The sequence below is a fragment of the Ammodytes marinus genome, assembly GCF_949987685.1.
Source record: "Ammodytes marinus genome assembly, chromosome: 1".
Taxonomy (NCBI): Eukaryota; Metazoa; Chordata; class Actinopteri; order Uranoscopiformes; family Ammodytidae; genus Ammodytes; species Ammodytes marinus.
The window spans coordinates 24773398-24788680 of NC_137230.1; the positions used below are offsets into that span (position 1 = coordinate 24773398).

Here is a 15283-nt window from a genome sequence, read left to right on the forward strand (position 1 = left end):
TCAAACTGGTTGATTTAATGGCCATTTAATTAATGTATAAGTAATGGTAATGGGGTCCCAGGACCCGGCTCCCATTATGACGTCATAAGAGGGAGCAAATCTGACTGGGGAGGAGGTGGATAAAAGAAGAGAGGGTTGTTTTTTCTCATACTTTGGGTGTCTCTAGTTTCATCTGGGACCCATATTAATGTTGAAAAACCATGAAAAGGTACATTTTGAATAAAAGGTGACAACCTTTAAAGGGGTAGTTCAGGATTTTAGACATAGGGCCTTATTCCTAAATTAGCCTTGGTGTTCTTTATCAGTGGAGACAGTTTTCAACACATTTAATTCAGTCCTTCTAGTTGCAGAGTGCGCTCGTGCTAAGCTAGCGCACGGCATCGGGGGGATACCTAGCCTGCTACTAAAACAGTCTTACCCAATCCACAGTACACCCGAGGCCAATCAATTATAACGGCAGACTATCGATGCAAATGTCTGTGTTGATAGAATAATTTTAGAAATAAAACCAACCTCGCATCGCATGAATTATCGCATTTTGAGGGACTACTTTCTTAGCAGCAGCGGACTTTTACTTTGCTGTGTAACCGAATCACTACAGCAGAAAGTAAACAGAGCAGCGTGGGACAGAAACTGAAACTGCACTGCCACCAGTCTACCGTCATTCTGTCCCAGTTCTCTGCTGCAGCTCCAGCGGGGGCTGTCTCTACAGACGCTCTTTCTCTTTCTGCCCTTTGAGCATCCCTCTCAATTCTTCATCAGTGTATTCCGGCTCGTACAGGTACGGTTCGTTGGATACAACAAATTCCTCATAATCGTCTTCAAAAGCAGACGCATTGCTAAGTCCTCCAAACGCGGCCATATCTTGTTTATTGCATAGGCTAATACAACTCCTTTGTGCACTGTACTCTGCGTCTGTAAGACAGCAGCAGGTAAACAAACTATTATAGAGCCTGTAACCTAGGTATTAGTCCGCCGCTGCCGCAGCCTACAAGGAATAAAGTCCCTCAAAATGCAATATGCGAGGTTGGTTTTATTTCTAAAATTATTCTATCAACACAGACATTTACATCGATAGTCTGGCGTTATAATTGATTGGCCTCGGGTGTACTGTGGAGTGGGTAAGACTGTTTTAGTAGCAGGCTAGGTATCCCTCCGATGCCGTGCGCTAGCTTAGCACGAGCGCACTCTGCAACTAGAAGGACTGAATTAAATGTGTTGAAAACTGTCTCCACTGATAAAGAACACCAAGAATAAGGCCCTATGTCTAAAATCCTGAACTACCCCTTTAAGTGTGACTGCACCCCCTGAAGGTCTTGGTTTTTCGTTGACCTCCAGGGGTTTTAACGTATGACTTTGCTGCAGTGTGATGTACTGGTGTGCTCCAGGACCGTCTGTGTGACATCATCACTGTTGCCTGTGGTAACAGGTGGACAAAGAACACTTTTGACGAGATCTTATGATGTGAAACGCTGCTGTCTTAGCCTGATGGGGAGGTTCCTCTCTAGGGTTTTATTTGGATCATCTCCGGTGAGTGCATCAAATGAGACATGTCTTGACTGAGTGACAGCGTTCCCCGGTGGTTCTCCTGTAGGCGGATCATGGTTCATGGTTCAGTACAGATGGGGGGGGGGGGGGGGGGGGGGGGACTGGTGTGATTCCAGCCTGCCAGCTACCACCAATTTGGAAAACACGTCAGCTGTCAAAGGGATTTCCAGCAAATGTTGCAACAAACAAAAACAAGCAGTCAGCAACTGTGGGTGGAAACGTTTAGACTAAACAGACCACACCATTCACCAACACAGACTCGCACGGCCTAAGGCAGCTAAACCACCAGCCGCGGGCCTGGATGGGTGTACCTGCATTAAGTTTATTTGAAAAACTGCCAACTGAATGAGTAATCCCAGTGAGAAATAGAGCCTATAAATGAACAGCAGGATTGAAAGGCGGAGTGTTAAGAAGAGGGATCTTCAAAAGCCTGAACTAAAGACTCGACAAGTGAGGAGTCGAAACATTAATTTCACTACAACAATTACTTGCTAGAGACATCAGGAAGGACATTGCACACTCTGACAAATGCAGAGGCATCTCGGAGGCAGATCATTGCTCGCTTTAGCTAATTGGCATGCCTGACACTTCCCAACGCTGTCAGGGCAGGACACACGTGCACGTGCAAACACAAACTCTGTCTGCCTCATGCCTGTCACGTACACACACATACTGAGAGATAGTGTAATCTCGCACTGCCATATGTTTAACACAAGTCATTAGCATAGCAGCTGCACTAGGCTAATTAGTTGCATTATTATTGGTGCGTGTGCCTGCGTCTCAGCTGTCGGGTGATAAACGGTGAAATTAAACGTGACAACTTTCCCCGTTCCTCTGTAATCTGGTCTGACAGATGCAGCGTGCTCTGGGTCTGTGTGCCATAATGTTTAAATAGTTAGTTGTTAGTTGTAGATGTTTTTCCAGAACTTAGAGACTTAAATTCACTAGGATTGTTTTCCGCTCTCCACTCAGAGCAGCGTATAATGAAATGTCCTGTGTTTTTCTAGCTTTGCAAAAGTAGTCTCTCTTCGTCCTCCGAGTCCTGCTGCTCCTCCTAGATTTGCAGAGAAGCAGCATAAAGCTCATGTCAGCTTTCCCTCAGTGCCATGTTGCCGCCTTGTCAAGCAGAGAGGATTCATCTCCTGTCAGACGTGAAGGATTCTTCTTGCATCAGCCAGGCCTGCTGCATTTCACATTCCCACTCATGTATAATCCTATTCATTCCAGAGACACATATTTACTGGGAAGGTTTAAACTTACCCTTCTTCGGCGGCAGCTTCTTTATTTGTGTGTGTGTGTGGGGGGGGGGGGGTAAGCTGTGTTTATTTAACACGTATTTCACCAGTGTCACAATGTCAATAGGTTTTGCTTAAAAATATGGACACACAGTTTGTTCTCTGGTGGTATGGCATTGTATCAGAAAGTTGATACATGAAAGAAATGTGAATTCACCTTTTGTGTCGCGCTAATGGAGGATGGTTTTTATTTTAAACCAGACTATATCTGGAATTTTTTTCAAGGTTTTTGAGCCTTTCTCTCTACAGTATATTTCCACCCTCCATCACAAACGAGACAACACAGAAATCATGTATCCTTTTTTAACTTTTTTAAATGCTTTTTGGCCTGTGTTTGTCTGTGTGTGTTCAGGTAAGGTGCGCTGGCAAGATTTCGACCAGGATCTGTATGTTGGAGCCACAGTGGTCCGGCCAGGTCAGGATCCGTACGCCAGGAACAAATTCAACCAGGTGGAGAGCGACAAACTGCGTATGGACAGAGGCGTGCCTGACACAAGACATGACCAGTATGTGTCTATGCTGCTGCATCATTAAACACACACACACACACACACACACACACACGCACACACACACACACACACAGTTGATGTGGTTAACCTTTTATAATTGCATGTGTAATTGCAGGGATTGTGTGTGTGTACATGTCTATTTGACTAATTGACACTCAACCTGATAAGATCTCTTGGAAACTCCCTCTATTGTGGTATATCAGATTAAACCAGGAAGTGGCAGCAGAGCAGACACGCACTGTTCGCTAGGTAAACCGTTCACAACACAAACCCCTGGCTGTTCATTGTGCTACTTGTTAAATGGACGAAATAAGACAATAATTATATATTTCGTGTTCCTTTTCGGTTAGAAAAATATTATTTTATAGTAATCTTGGTTATTACGTCAGCTAAATGTTGTTGCTGCCTCCCTCATTATTATGCAGCAGACTGTGCTAACCAGGATGCTCCAAAACACACTGAACCTATTCTCATCGAACAGAATCGCATTCATTTTCATCCCCTTGAGTAAAAGCAGGACATCCTCGCTGTAGTGGGATTTTGTTTTTGGGCTCAAAAGAGGTATGGACCTGTCATACTAGTCTTGTCTAGAGGGTCTGCCTTCCTGCACACAGTGGAATATAACAACCTGAAATCTCAATGCCACTATCAGTATAAATTCTGCAATTCAAGTATGACACCAAAATGTACTCAATAAAATTATCTTAGGAAAACTCTATCTCTAAATATAAAATGTGTATCAATCTTTAGTTTACCTGTACATTGTTTTAATAAAATGTATGCTTAGATCCCAAATGTGTGGCTCCTCATGAACAGGTGGCATTTATCAGGCTGAAAGCAGCATGTTTTTCTAGTTTAATGAGTTTCGGTGAATCTGACTCTCAGAAAATAAGTACCATGAGGTTCAGCATTAGAATATGTAAATGTACTTGCATGATGCCCAGTGATTTGAGCTGCCATCAAAACAGTGTATCAAGATCCCTGCAGTATCTGTCTAGGTGCACCCAGTCTGATTCAAAGACTATTTTTATATAAGCAGCGGTCTGGCGTCACTGATATATTGACCGAACTTAGACAGCTAGAGCCATTAGCCTACTAAAAGAGCCGGGATGTGTCTCCTATTGATCTGGCGGTGATGTCATTTGCATAATAGGCAGCAGCAGCGATTGTGAAGGTTGTCCAGAAAAAAAAGAGCTCGGCTGTTATGTTTGGGGGCCAAAGGTGGCTAAAAGAGTGTTTCTAACAAAAGATCAAAAATAACACACACATGCCCACGCAAATAGTTTTATTCTTTATTTATTTATTTTAAAGCCAATGCTGGCAGACCACACGCACAGATGGTTCAATGAGTGTGTGCTGTACATTTAAGTGTACATTTTAAAGAGTGCATGCTGTACATCTGGTATGCATCTAAGCTTGTACAGCCAACTTGGCAGGAAAAGTCTTTCAAATTATAGACGAGGTGAATTTTGGATTCTTTCTATGCCCCCATATATGTACATAGAGATACAGTATCTCACAAAAGTGAGTACACCCCTTACATTTCTTCACATTTTTCATTATATCTTTCCATGGGACAACACTGAAGAAATGACACTTTGATACAATGTAAAGTAGTCAGTGTACAGCTCGTATAACAGTGTAAATTTACTGTCCCCTCAAAATAACTCGACACACAGCCATTAATGTCTAAACTGCTGGCAACAAAAGTGAGTACACCCCTTAGAAAAAATTTACAAATCGGGCCCAAAGTGTAAATATTTTGTGTGGCCACCATTATTTTCCAGCACTGCCTTAACCCTCTTGGGCATGTAGTTCACTAGAGCTTCACAGGTTGCAACTGGAACCCTCTTCCACCCATTTATGACAGCATCACAGAGCTGGTGGATATTAAAGACCTTGCGCTCCTCCACCTTCTGTTTGAGGATGCCCCAAAGATGCTCAATAGGGTTTAGGTCTGGAGACATGCTTGGCCAGGCCATAACCTTTACCCTCAGCTTTTTTAGCAAGCCACTGGTCATCTTGGAGGTGTGTTTGGGGTCGTTATCATGTTGCAATACCACCCTGCGGCCCAGTTTACGAAGGTTGAGTGCACGTGGTCAGCGTCGTACACAGAGGTTGGCTTTGGAAAATAGACGTATGAGTGCTGCCAGCATTGCTGAAGGGCTTGAAGGGGTGGGGGGTCAACCTGTCAGTGCTCAGACCATACGCCGCACTCTGCATCATACTGGTCTGCATGGCTGTCATCCCAGAAGGAAGCCTATTCTAAAGATGATGCACAAGAAACCCCACAAAAAGTTTTGCTGAAGACAAACAGACTACGGCTTACTTACTTAACAGACATGGATTACTGCAACCATGTCCTGTGGTCTGATGAGACCAAAATACATTTATTTGGTTCAGATGGTGTTAAGAGTGTGGAGCGGCAACCAGGTGAGGAGTACAAAGACAAGTGTGTCTTGCCTAGAGTCAAGCATGGTGTTTGGAGTGTCATGGTCTGGGGCTGCATGAGTGCTGCCAGCACTGGGGATCTACAGTTCATTGAATTCTAACATGTACTGTGACATACTGAAGCAGAGCATGATCCCCTCCCTTCATAAACTGGGCCGCAGGGCAGTACTGCAACATGATAACGACCCCAAACACACCTCCGAACGACCACTGGCTTGCTAAAGAAGCTGAGGGTAAAGGTTATGGACTGGCCAAGCATGTCTCCAGTCTTAAACCCTATTGAGCATCTTTGGGGCATCCTCAAACGGGAGATGGAGGAGCGCAAGGACTCTAATATCCACCAGCTCCTTGATGTCGTCATGAATGGGTAGAAGAGGGTTCCAGTTGCAACCTGTGAAGCTCTAGTGAACTACATGCCCAAGAGGGTTAAGGCAGTGATAGAAAATAATGATGGCAAAACAAAATATTGACACTTTGGGCCCAATTTGGACATTTTTTCTTATGGGTGTACTCACTTTTGTTGCCAACAGTTTAGACATTAATGGCTGTGTGTCGAGTTATTTTGAGGGGACAGTAAATTTACACTGTTATACAAGCTGTACACTGACTACTTGACATTGTATCAAAGTGTCATTTATTCAGTGTTGTCGCATGGAAAGATATAATGAAATATTTGAAGAAATGTTAGGGGTGTACTCACTTTTGTGAGATACTGTATATGCACACACATTCTTTTCCCATGATGTGTATATAGGGTGCACAGGGAGTTACTTTTATTATTTTATTGTGGTGGGAAATAAGTTGTGCACCCTTTTCTCCATGTAGATGCTTGTCTCATGTAGAGTCCCATCACCCTTGTTCCTTCCTTGCTTTTTTCCCTCTGGGGTTTGGATATGTCTCTGTTGGACTCACACACATGTATACAATCTCCTATGATTTTTGCCTTGCAGTCAGTAAATACCACTGTAAATCTCAGCTTCATCAGAGCATTATTCCGTGTGTGTGTGTGTTTGTGTGTGTGCACCTATTCCTATTTATTAATTAATTAATTAATTTATTGATTGATTGATTGATTGATTTATTTGTGTTCATGTATTCAGGATCTGTTAAGGGAGCGGTTCCGGCTAGCAGCTTTGCTCACACATGAGCTGTGCGCTTATGTTCTTAGGGGTGTTGTGCATTTTCACACATGGAGGCACTTATATTACACTAATATTTTTCCGGTGTCTTGTGTGTGTTTGTGTGCAGTTGCAGACATAAACAATGGAAGTCGGAGCTGCCGGCCTCGAGCGTCGTCATCACCTTCCACAACGAAGCTCGCTCTGCTCTGCTGCGAACTGTGGTCAGGTAGGTGAATGGTGTGTGTGAAGTCCACTTAAAAAAACTTCTCTCCTTGGATTTTCTGAATTAAAATTCCCTTTTTTCAAATACTCTTTTATCTTCCTATAAACTCTCTCTCTATCTCTCTCTGGGTTCAGCGTCCTGAAGAAAAGTCCCCTTCACTTGGTCAAAGAGATCATTCTGGTGGACGACTACAGTGATAACCGTAAGTAATGCAAACAATTAACACCTCCAAAAAGATCAGTGTGTGAATCCAAGTGATGTGTGTATCATTTGAGCGGCGCCCACTGTGTGTGTGTGTGTGTCTGTGTTTCAGCGGAGGATGGAGCACTGCTGGGGAAGATTGAAAAAGTGCGCATATTGAGAAACGACCGCAGAGAAGGTACTTGGAGAAGGGGGAGGAAAGAGCTGCTTTGTTTCATTTTTATCACCTCCCTGATTCATGAATGCAAACATTTATCCAATGTTTGTTGTCACGGGTGAAATCAGTCTTTTTGGTTGCAAAAAAAAATTGTTATTTCATTTGATTTCCTTAACTTTCCTCAGGACTGATGCGTTCGAGGGTTCGCGGTGCAGACGCGGCCACGGCACCAGTCCTCACCTTCCTGGACTCTCACTGTGAATGTAACGACCACTGGCTGGAGCCGCTACTGGAGAGAGTGGCTGAGGTACACACATAGAAGCACACACACAAACACACAAACCTCATGTGTCATCAGAGCCCTGTTGCACACAACCAAGATAAGGGATTAACCTAGGATATTTCGGTTATCCTGGCTTGCTTTAGCCATGATCCGGTTGAACAAAAGCGGAGGGACAAGTTACCATGGAGATTTATCGTAAAGGATAAACTTATTCTGTTGCCTGATTGGCTCAGTCAGCTGTCACTCTGATCGGAAATCAAGGTGTTTAACAGTTATTCCATGATCTTCTGTGCACTGCTTTATTTTCATTAGCCACATAAAGGACTACATTGTAATTTAGTTAAATAGTTCTTCTTTTTTATTTATTTAACCTGAACCATTTATAATTAACTTAATTATAATTAGATTAAGATAAAATGAATGATATAAATTATAATAATTTATGTGATAGTCTGTGCATATTGCAGACTATATTTATACAATTGATAATCGATGGCAGATGACGTTGCAAATGTGGGTTAAATAAATTCATTTTATACTTATAACCATATACAGGTGCATCTAAAACAAAATTGAATATCAATGAAAAGTTACTTTATTTCTTTGATTTAATTCAAAAAGTGAAACTTAAATATATTCTAGATTCACTAAACATGAAGTAAAATTAATCTAGAATAAACATACTTTTCAGAAGGTCGACATTTCTGTATCATAAATCCTTTTTTTATTGGTTTTATGTAATATTCTAATATGAGATACTGTTTTTTTTATTCCGTGATCAATAAATTATCAAAAGAAAATAAGGGCTGACATATTTCACTTTATGTAATGAATCTATGAAAGTCTCCCTTTCTCAATGGACTTTCCATGATATTCTATTTTTTTAGATGCACCTGTGGACTGCTCACTGTCAACTACGCGTTTGTGCAACTGACTTATTCAAAGTGCCCAGGCTAGACTTTGTCAAGGCTGGCTTTATCAATCATCCTCCACTTTTGTGCAACAGGCCTCTGGATGTCTCAGCTCAAAATAAATAAACTCAGTTAGTAACTGGGAAGCTTGTTTCTGTTATTGTCATTCTGGCCACTTAAGCAATCCTTCCTCTTAACTACCGCACCGTGTGGCTCTGTGGGTTTCTGCTCTGGGTTTGATTTGGTGCAGAAAAAAAAACTAAGCTGCTTTATAAACACTGAGATAAACTAAATATAGAACGGAAACAAATATATGAATCACTTGTGCCAATTGGGCTCTAAAAGGAACCTCATAGTACAAATGTATTAATGAGCCAGAGTTCTGGTATTCCCTTTCTCAGTTTACTCCAGTGCTGAATAACTTGTAATTCATTATTTTGTCTTTGTCCTTTTTAGGACAAGACCAGAGTGGTTTCTCCCATCATTGATGTCATTAACATGGACAACTTCCAGTACGTTGGAGCCTCAGCCGATCTGAAAGGAGGTAAAGTAAAACACACACACACACACACACACCCACACCCTCAGTGTTTCAAGGTGTAGAAATCAAAGAACAAAAAAATTGGTTTATTGGTCTACGTTTATGTCTGTAGGTTTTGACTGGAATTTGGTGTTTAAATGGGACTACATGACTCTGGATCAGAGACGAGCCAGACAGAGCAACCCCATCGCCCCCATAAAGTAAGGCAGACACACTCACACACTCCACTCAAGTGATCAGATGCCTCATACAAACTTTTGTTAGCCAGTTGCCTCCAACTTCTAATTTGACTGTTTTCTTTGCTCCCTCCCCTGCCGTCTTCCTCTCTGTGCCCTTACAGGACTCCCATGATAGCAGGCGGACTATTTGTAATGGATAAGGACTACTTTGAGCTGCTGGGAAAGTACGACATGATGATGGACGTATGGGGAGGAGAAAACCTTGGTGAGTTCTGCTGCAGCGCAAGAATGAAAATTCAGTCACAGCGGAGAATGAAGTTGCTAGAGGCTAAGAGATGACAGTAATGGATTTCTGAGGAAGCAAAAATCTTAGTAGGGAGATAGACAAAAAGTTAGTCAGCCTATGTCTGCCTAGCGGCACCTGGAACGCTCACCAAACTAATAATAGATCTAATAGATAATCTAACAATGTGTGGTTATGTGCTGGACTATTTCTTGGACCAGGGCTGGTAGTAGGACCTTCTGATAGTCAGGTTTGCTGCTTTGCCTCCAGTCTTCATGCTAACCTAAATGACTGCTTTGCTTCACAATTAACTACATTTACATGTGGGTGGTATCAATCTTATCCATCAAAATCTCTGCAAGAAGTCTAAAAAAAGAAGTTGGCAACAAGTTCACATTTGCTTTTGGCTTGAAAAACATCAGTTTTTCTGCACACTTGTAAAATCTGCTGTCTCATTCCTGAGATGTGGTTCTGAACAAAAGAAGATGACGTGTCTCACTCTGCAATCAACTCATGAGCTCATATAAGGTTTTTCTAATTCCAAGAATTGGAAGTGCTGGTCAGATCCAAATAAATAAAAGAGTTGTCCTGACGTACAGTTGATTGTAGAAAATTATTAATTTGAAAATGAGTGAAGCAGTACTGATTGAAAATAAACCTTCGTGTACACAAGAAAGATCATTTGCAAATGGTACAGTGATATAATAACAGCTCCCTGCTGCTTTTGTCGGAATGCAGATCGGAAATTGTTGTGAATAAACAATGATTCATGCTTCTCTCAAATCGCCGTTGTATATGTCTCAGAACGGGTTCGACAGTTTTACTAACTTTTCCTCGTGAATACATCTGACAATGTACTTTTACATTTAGAAGGAACAGTACAATATATGTACTTTTGAGGTCCAATTACTAGTTGTAGGGGTTACATTAGTGTAGATTATACCTTAGGGGATAAAAGTGCATTCATATTTGACTGTGTGTGTGTGTGTGTGCTTCAGAGATCTCATTTCGTGTTTGGCAATGTGGTGGAAGCCTGGAGATCATCCCCTGCAGCAGAGTAGGCCACGTCTTCAGAAAGCAACATCCATACACCTTCCCTGGAGGCAGCGGGACTGTGTTTGCAAGGTAACACACACACACATTCGTACAGGCATGCTAAAATTGCACATTATTTACTTTAACGTTGCTTTGAGAATCAAACCAGTGATGGATAATGGTTAAGAGGCACTAACAATTTAAAATATCATGAAATGGTAAGCACAGGAAAAATGTTGGCTTCAGATTTAGAAATAGTGCACTGCCCTTTAGGGATCAGTAACGGGAATCATGATACATGGAAAATAATTGCTCTTTTCTTTGTAACCGTCTCCAATCACAAGTAACCACTCCTGGAAACGAGCCCAACTAACCCTCATGGCCTTGATTTAAGAACAAACGCATAACATAAACGGCTCATCACTGCCTCACAGCTTGGTGTCTGAAGCAGTTCCTATGAGATTCTGAGTGGTGTTTGCAATGTCTCTTCAATGTCATATGCGGTATGCCAGATAGATGAAAATTACTAAATGTCCCCTGATGGCTGTGACCAACAGGGGTGCTTAAGAATTAGGAAGAAAAAGAAGATTAGTTGTGGACCACATTGACATAAACCTGAAAACGGTCTCAAAATGGATAAGTGCAATAATAGCCCTTTCAAACAATTCTATATCTTTTTTTTGGGGCATTTTTTTTCTTTATTACACAGATTTGGAAAGACAGAGTTGAAATGGGGCAAAGAGGGAGAGACATGCAGAGAACTGACCCCGTGTCTGCTGCGAGGCCTGAGCCTCTAGGCCGGGGGAAGCTCTAACGACTACGCCATGAGCAACAGTTCTGGATCATATTTATTAGTTGACGGGTGCAGCGGTGTGTTCTCATGTATCGGCCTTCAAGTATGGAGACTCACAGTGCAGATGGCTTTATCTGTGCTTTGAGGCGGCCTCGGTTCAACATCTCGCCCTTCAGTATGAAGAAAGGCCCAGACACTCTCCATGTGTGTGCAGGAGGTGACCCTGGGGTCTACTAGACCAAGGGCCTGTTTTGTCTGCTTGGATGACTTTATAATTCTTCTGAAGTGTTTCCCACATATCCATTTTGCATATATTGGACACGCTTAAGACGGGACCAACTTGCAATCAATGTGAGGAAAAAGCCTCTAGTTCCCCCAACAATACTCTATATTGTCTTTTTAACCGGATAAACTCTTCCCTCCCATGGCTGTGAAGTATACAAAGTAAGGAGACAGAGTGTGTGCATGTTTTTTTTCTGTCCTGGTGCCATGTGTCTCCACCACCACCACGCACTCTGTCCCTTCTCCTTCCGTCTCTCCTCACTGTCTCACTCACTTTGTCACCCTCTTTTTCCCTCACTCACTCTTTTCTGTTTTTAGTTTCCTTCTCCATCCTGACTTTTTCCTCCACCCCTCAGGAACACGAGGAGAGCGGCGGAGGTGTGGATGGATGAGTTTAAAAACTTCTACTACGCCGCTGTCCCCTCGGCGAGAAATGTCCCATACGGAAAGTAAGTAGCACAAAGAGAGGCAGGGAGGTGTAGATGGATCATTTAATTATAAAAGGCAGACACACAAAGGGGCATTTTAATTGGATTTCAAATTAGCAGTGAAATAAGTCAGTTAACCCTTTTTATTGGCATAAAGTCAGCGGCTGGTTTGCACCGATCAAAAAGGCTGCGGTATTATTTGACACACTGAATGGATTGGTGTTCGATAATTACTCCAAAACCAAAGAACAAGTTGGACACTAACGACGTTGGCGAACAGAGCAAAGGATCAGAAGGCACAGCGTCATGTAAAAGCGACTGGTTGGGTTTTTAAACAGGCTAGTCATAGAGGTGTCAGACATGCTAGCAGGGTGGGAGTGGCAATGTCAGGCAGATAGGCATCTCAGCATTTTATGTCATCTTGGCTTTCCCTCTAGCGTCACCTTGAGGCTGTCATTTGGGGTTTGAGTGAAAAGTGTGAAGATATGATTGATCCTTGTGAAGACCGATGATTGTGATTGTTAAATACTTTTGTGTTAAGTGCTAAATTACAAATATAAGCATGCTAACAACAAGATGAACAAAACTTGTGAACATCACGTTAGCCGCTATCAGTTAGCATTTTGCTTAAACCAACGTTGTGCCTAAATATAGTCCTGCCTAAACAGCTGGTGTGGCTGTAGGCTCTCAGTCTTGTATATAAAAGATGTTAGTTTTTTAAAATCCCAGGTGACAGTTCAGAAGGCTTACTGTACTATTGGCTCAAGGTTTTTTTTTCTTAATTTAATGTGCTTTAACCTGTACACAAGTTGCTGCTTTATGCCCTTTTTACAGTTTTCTTAGCACATACTACACAACGATAAGTGCTCTCACATTCATGCAGTATGTATCCAGAGGGAGATAAAAGTGCTTATTATTATGTGACCTTGTGGGATAGCTCATGGCCTCATCACCCAGTGCCGGCCTAAGCAGTCAGCTGACCTCAAAGGTTGCAGCCTCTGACGTGCCCTAGGCTTCCACTATCTAACCTGACAGACTGGCAAAGTAGGAGGGCTGTAATTCAATCAGTGTCGGGGGAACATTTTAGAACCACTAGTGTTCAGCCCTCTAATTCTCTCTTGGTCTCTCTCAGCATCCAGAGTCGCCTGGAGATGAAGAAGAGATTAGGCTGCCAGCCATTCAAATGGTACCTGGAGAATGTCTACCCCGAACTGCGGTAAGAGAATGAGGACATTTTCTGTAATATGATAGGGTACATGGTATGACACAATACATAATGCTATGTCATGAGACTTTAATTACATGTAAAAGAAAAGCTCCCACCAACCACCCACCCACTGCATTTGCGGTGTTATGAGAACTCTGTTTGTAAGAGACTGCAGCTCTGCTAGGAGCAGCAGTATGTTCTGTGTGCTGGGGATCTCATTTTATATATTCATACTTTATAGATTTGATACAAGCACGATAAGATAATATGCCATTTAACAACTGTGTGTGTGCGTGTGTGTGTGTGTGTGTGTGTGTGTGTGTTCAGAGTCCCAGATCACCAGGACATAGCTTTTGGAGCCTTGCAGCAGGGGGGAAACTGTTTGGACACCCTGGGCCATTTCGCTGATGGGGTGGTAGGCGTCTATGAATGCCACAACGCTGGGGGAAACCAGGTAGCGTTACAACGACAGCACCCGCAGGTCAGCTTGATCAAATCCTTGCTCTGAAGACACCTGGGTGGCAGGTGTCGGTGGCACTTGTGGTGAGAGCGCGGGCAGGGGGTTTGTTAAAGGACTTCCATGTCAGCTGGAAACATGAGGTGTATGCTGAAGCTTTCAGTTGCTCACATCAAGAGTATCTGCACACCGAGGTGTTTGAACATTGGTGTTGAAGGAAGTGGGTCACTTTGAGAGTGTGTGTGTGTGTGTGTGTGTGTGTGTGTGTGTGTGTGTGTGTGTGTGTGCGTACATACGCTTTCCCCACTGTGTTTGTGTCTGCAGTTTCTTAAATAGTTTTTTCCTGAAATAGAATGAAATGTGTCCTGTTCTTACTGGGAAATTTGGTGTCACTTCGATTTAAAGATCCATTGGCTTTACAAGGTGGTTTACCCCAATAATTTTTCAATATTGCTAAACTTACCACATTACGATTTGAAAAAGAGAATTTACAGCTTTGAATCTAGCTCGATTCAAACTGCAGCTTCAGCTATGAAGACACATTATTTAATTAGACATGTCTATCACAACACTGGTCTCTAGGTTTGTCTTGATGGACAGCAATCATTTATCCCGTGGGTGTTGGTTATACAGCGGAGTGTAATATAACACGGATACCAAAATTAACTCTCTCAACCTCATCACAATGATCCTTTTTTGCTGTTTCTTAAATCAGGATGGTACAAACTATAATAGATCAGTGAGATTATTTTAAGTCTGATCTAATGTTAATAATTTGTTCATTGTACGCTGTTGATGTAATCATAGTGGATGTGAATGCTTCTTCTTTAAAAGATTTTTTTTTTTTAATGAAATATGGAAAGATACAAAAGCTGTGATACATTTTCTTCCCCCCCTGTTCATCACTTGTTCAGGTTCACTGCATTGACCCTTAATGTGTGGCACTATAACATGTGCTATGCAGCTGTAAAGTTACGTTATAAAACAAAACATCAGATCACCACATACTCCATTTAGAAAGAGTTGAATCCTTGCTTGCTCAGAACGTCCCAAACCCTTAGTATGTGGCTTTGCTTAAGTGAATGCCTTGATACTAATGTTATAACATGTATCCATTCTTTGTGCAAAGGAATGGGCCCTGACCAAGGATAAGTCCGTGAAACACATGGACTTGTGTCTGACGGTGGTGGACAGAACGGCTGGCTCCCTCATCAAACTACAAGGCTGTCGAGAGAATGACAGCAGACAGGTAAAACAAATACCCAGCTCGGCGGGTTTACCTCATCTGTACTCTCACTTGTAAACGATACCAAACATCAGAGCGTGTTTGCAACAGAAATAGTGCACACGACATTGTTAGGTGTATGACATCATGA

The 15283-nt window shown here is 42.3% G+C and overlaps 1 protein-coding gene across 2 annotated transcripts in view; it reads left to right on the forward strand.

Annotated features, from left to right (window-relative positions):
- The window catches only part of galnt2 (UDP-N-acetyl-alpha-D-galactosamine:polypeptide N-acetylgalactosaminyltransferase 2), a 50041-nt gene that overhangs the window by 30783 nt on the left and 3975 nt on the right, over nt 1-15283 (forward strand). Inside the window, exons 3-15 of one of the 2 annotated variants that reach the window (XM_080026038.1) lie at nt 3196-3349; nt 7055-7153; nt 7285-7352; nt 7464-7529; nt 7694-7815; nt 9159-9246; nt 9356-9443; nt 9584-9687; nt 10704-10830; nt 12172-12264; nt 13376-13459; nt 13778-13931; nt 15037-15156. In XM_080026038.1, coding sequence (XP_079882164.1) covers nt 3196-3349; nt 7055-7153; nt 7285-7352; nt 7464-7529; nt 7694-7815; nt 9159-9246; nt 9356-9443; nt 9584-9687; nt 10704-10830; nt 12172-12264; nt 13376-13459; nt 13778-13931; nt 15037-15156 — 1367 coding nt within the window. The remainder of the gene's footprint in view (nt 1-3195; nt 3350-7054; nt 7154-7284; nt 7353-7463; nt 7530-7693; nt 7816-9158; nt 9247-9355; nt 9444-9583; nt 9688-10703; nt 10831-12171; nt 12265-13375; nt 13460-13777; nt 13932-15036; nt 15157-15283) is intronic. The other variant, XM_080026039.1, reaches the window with a different exon arrangement.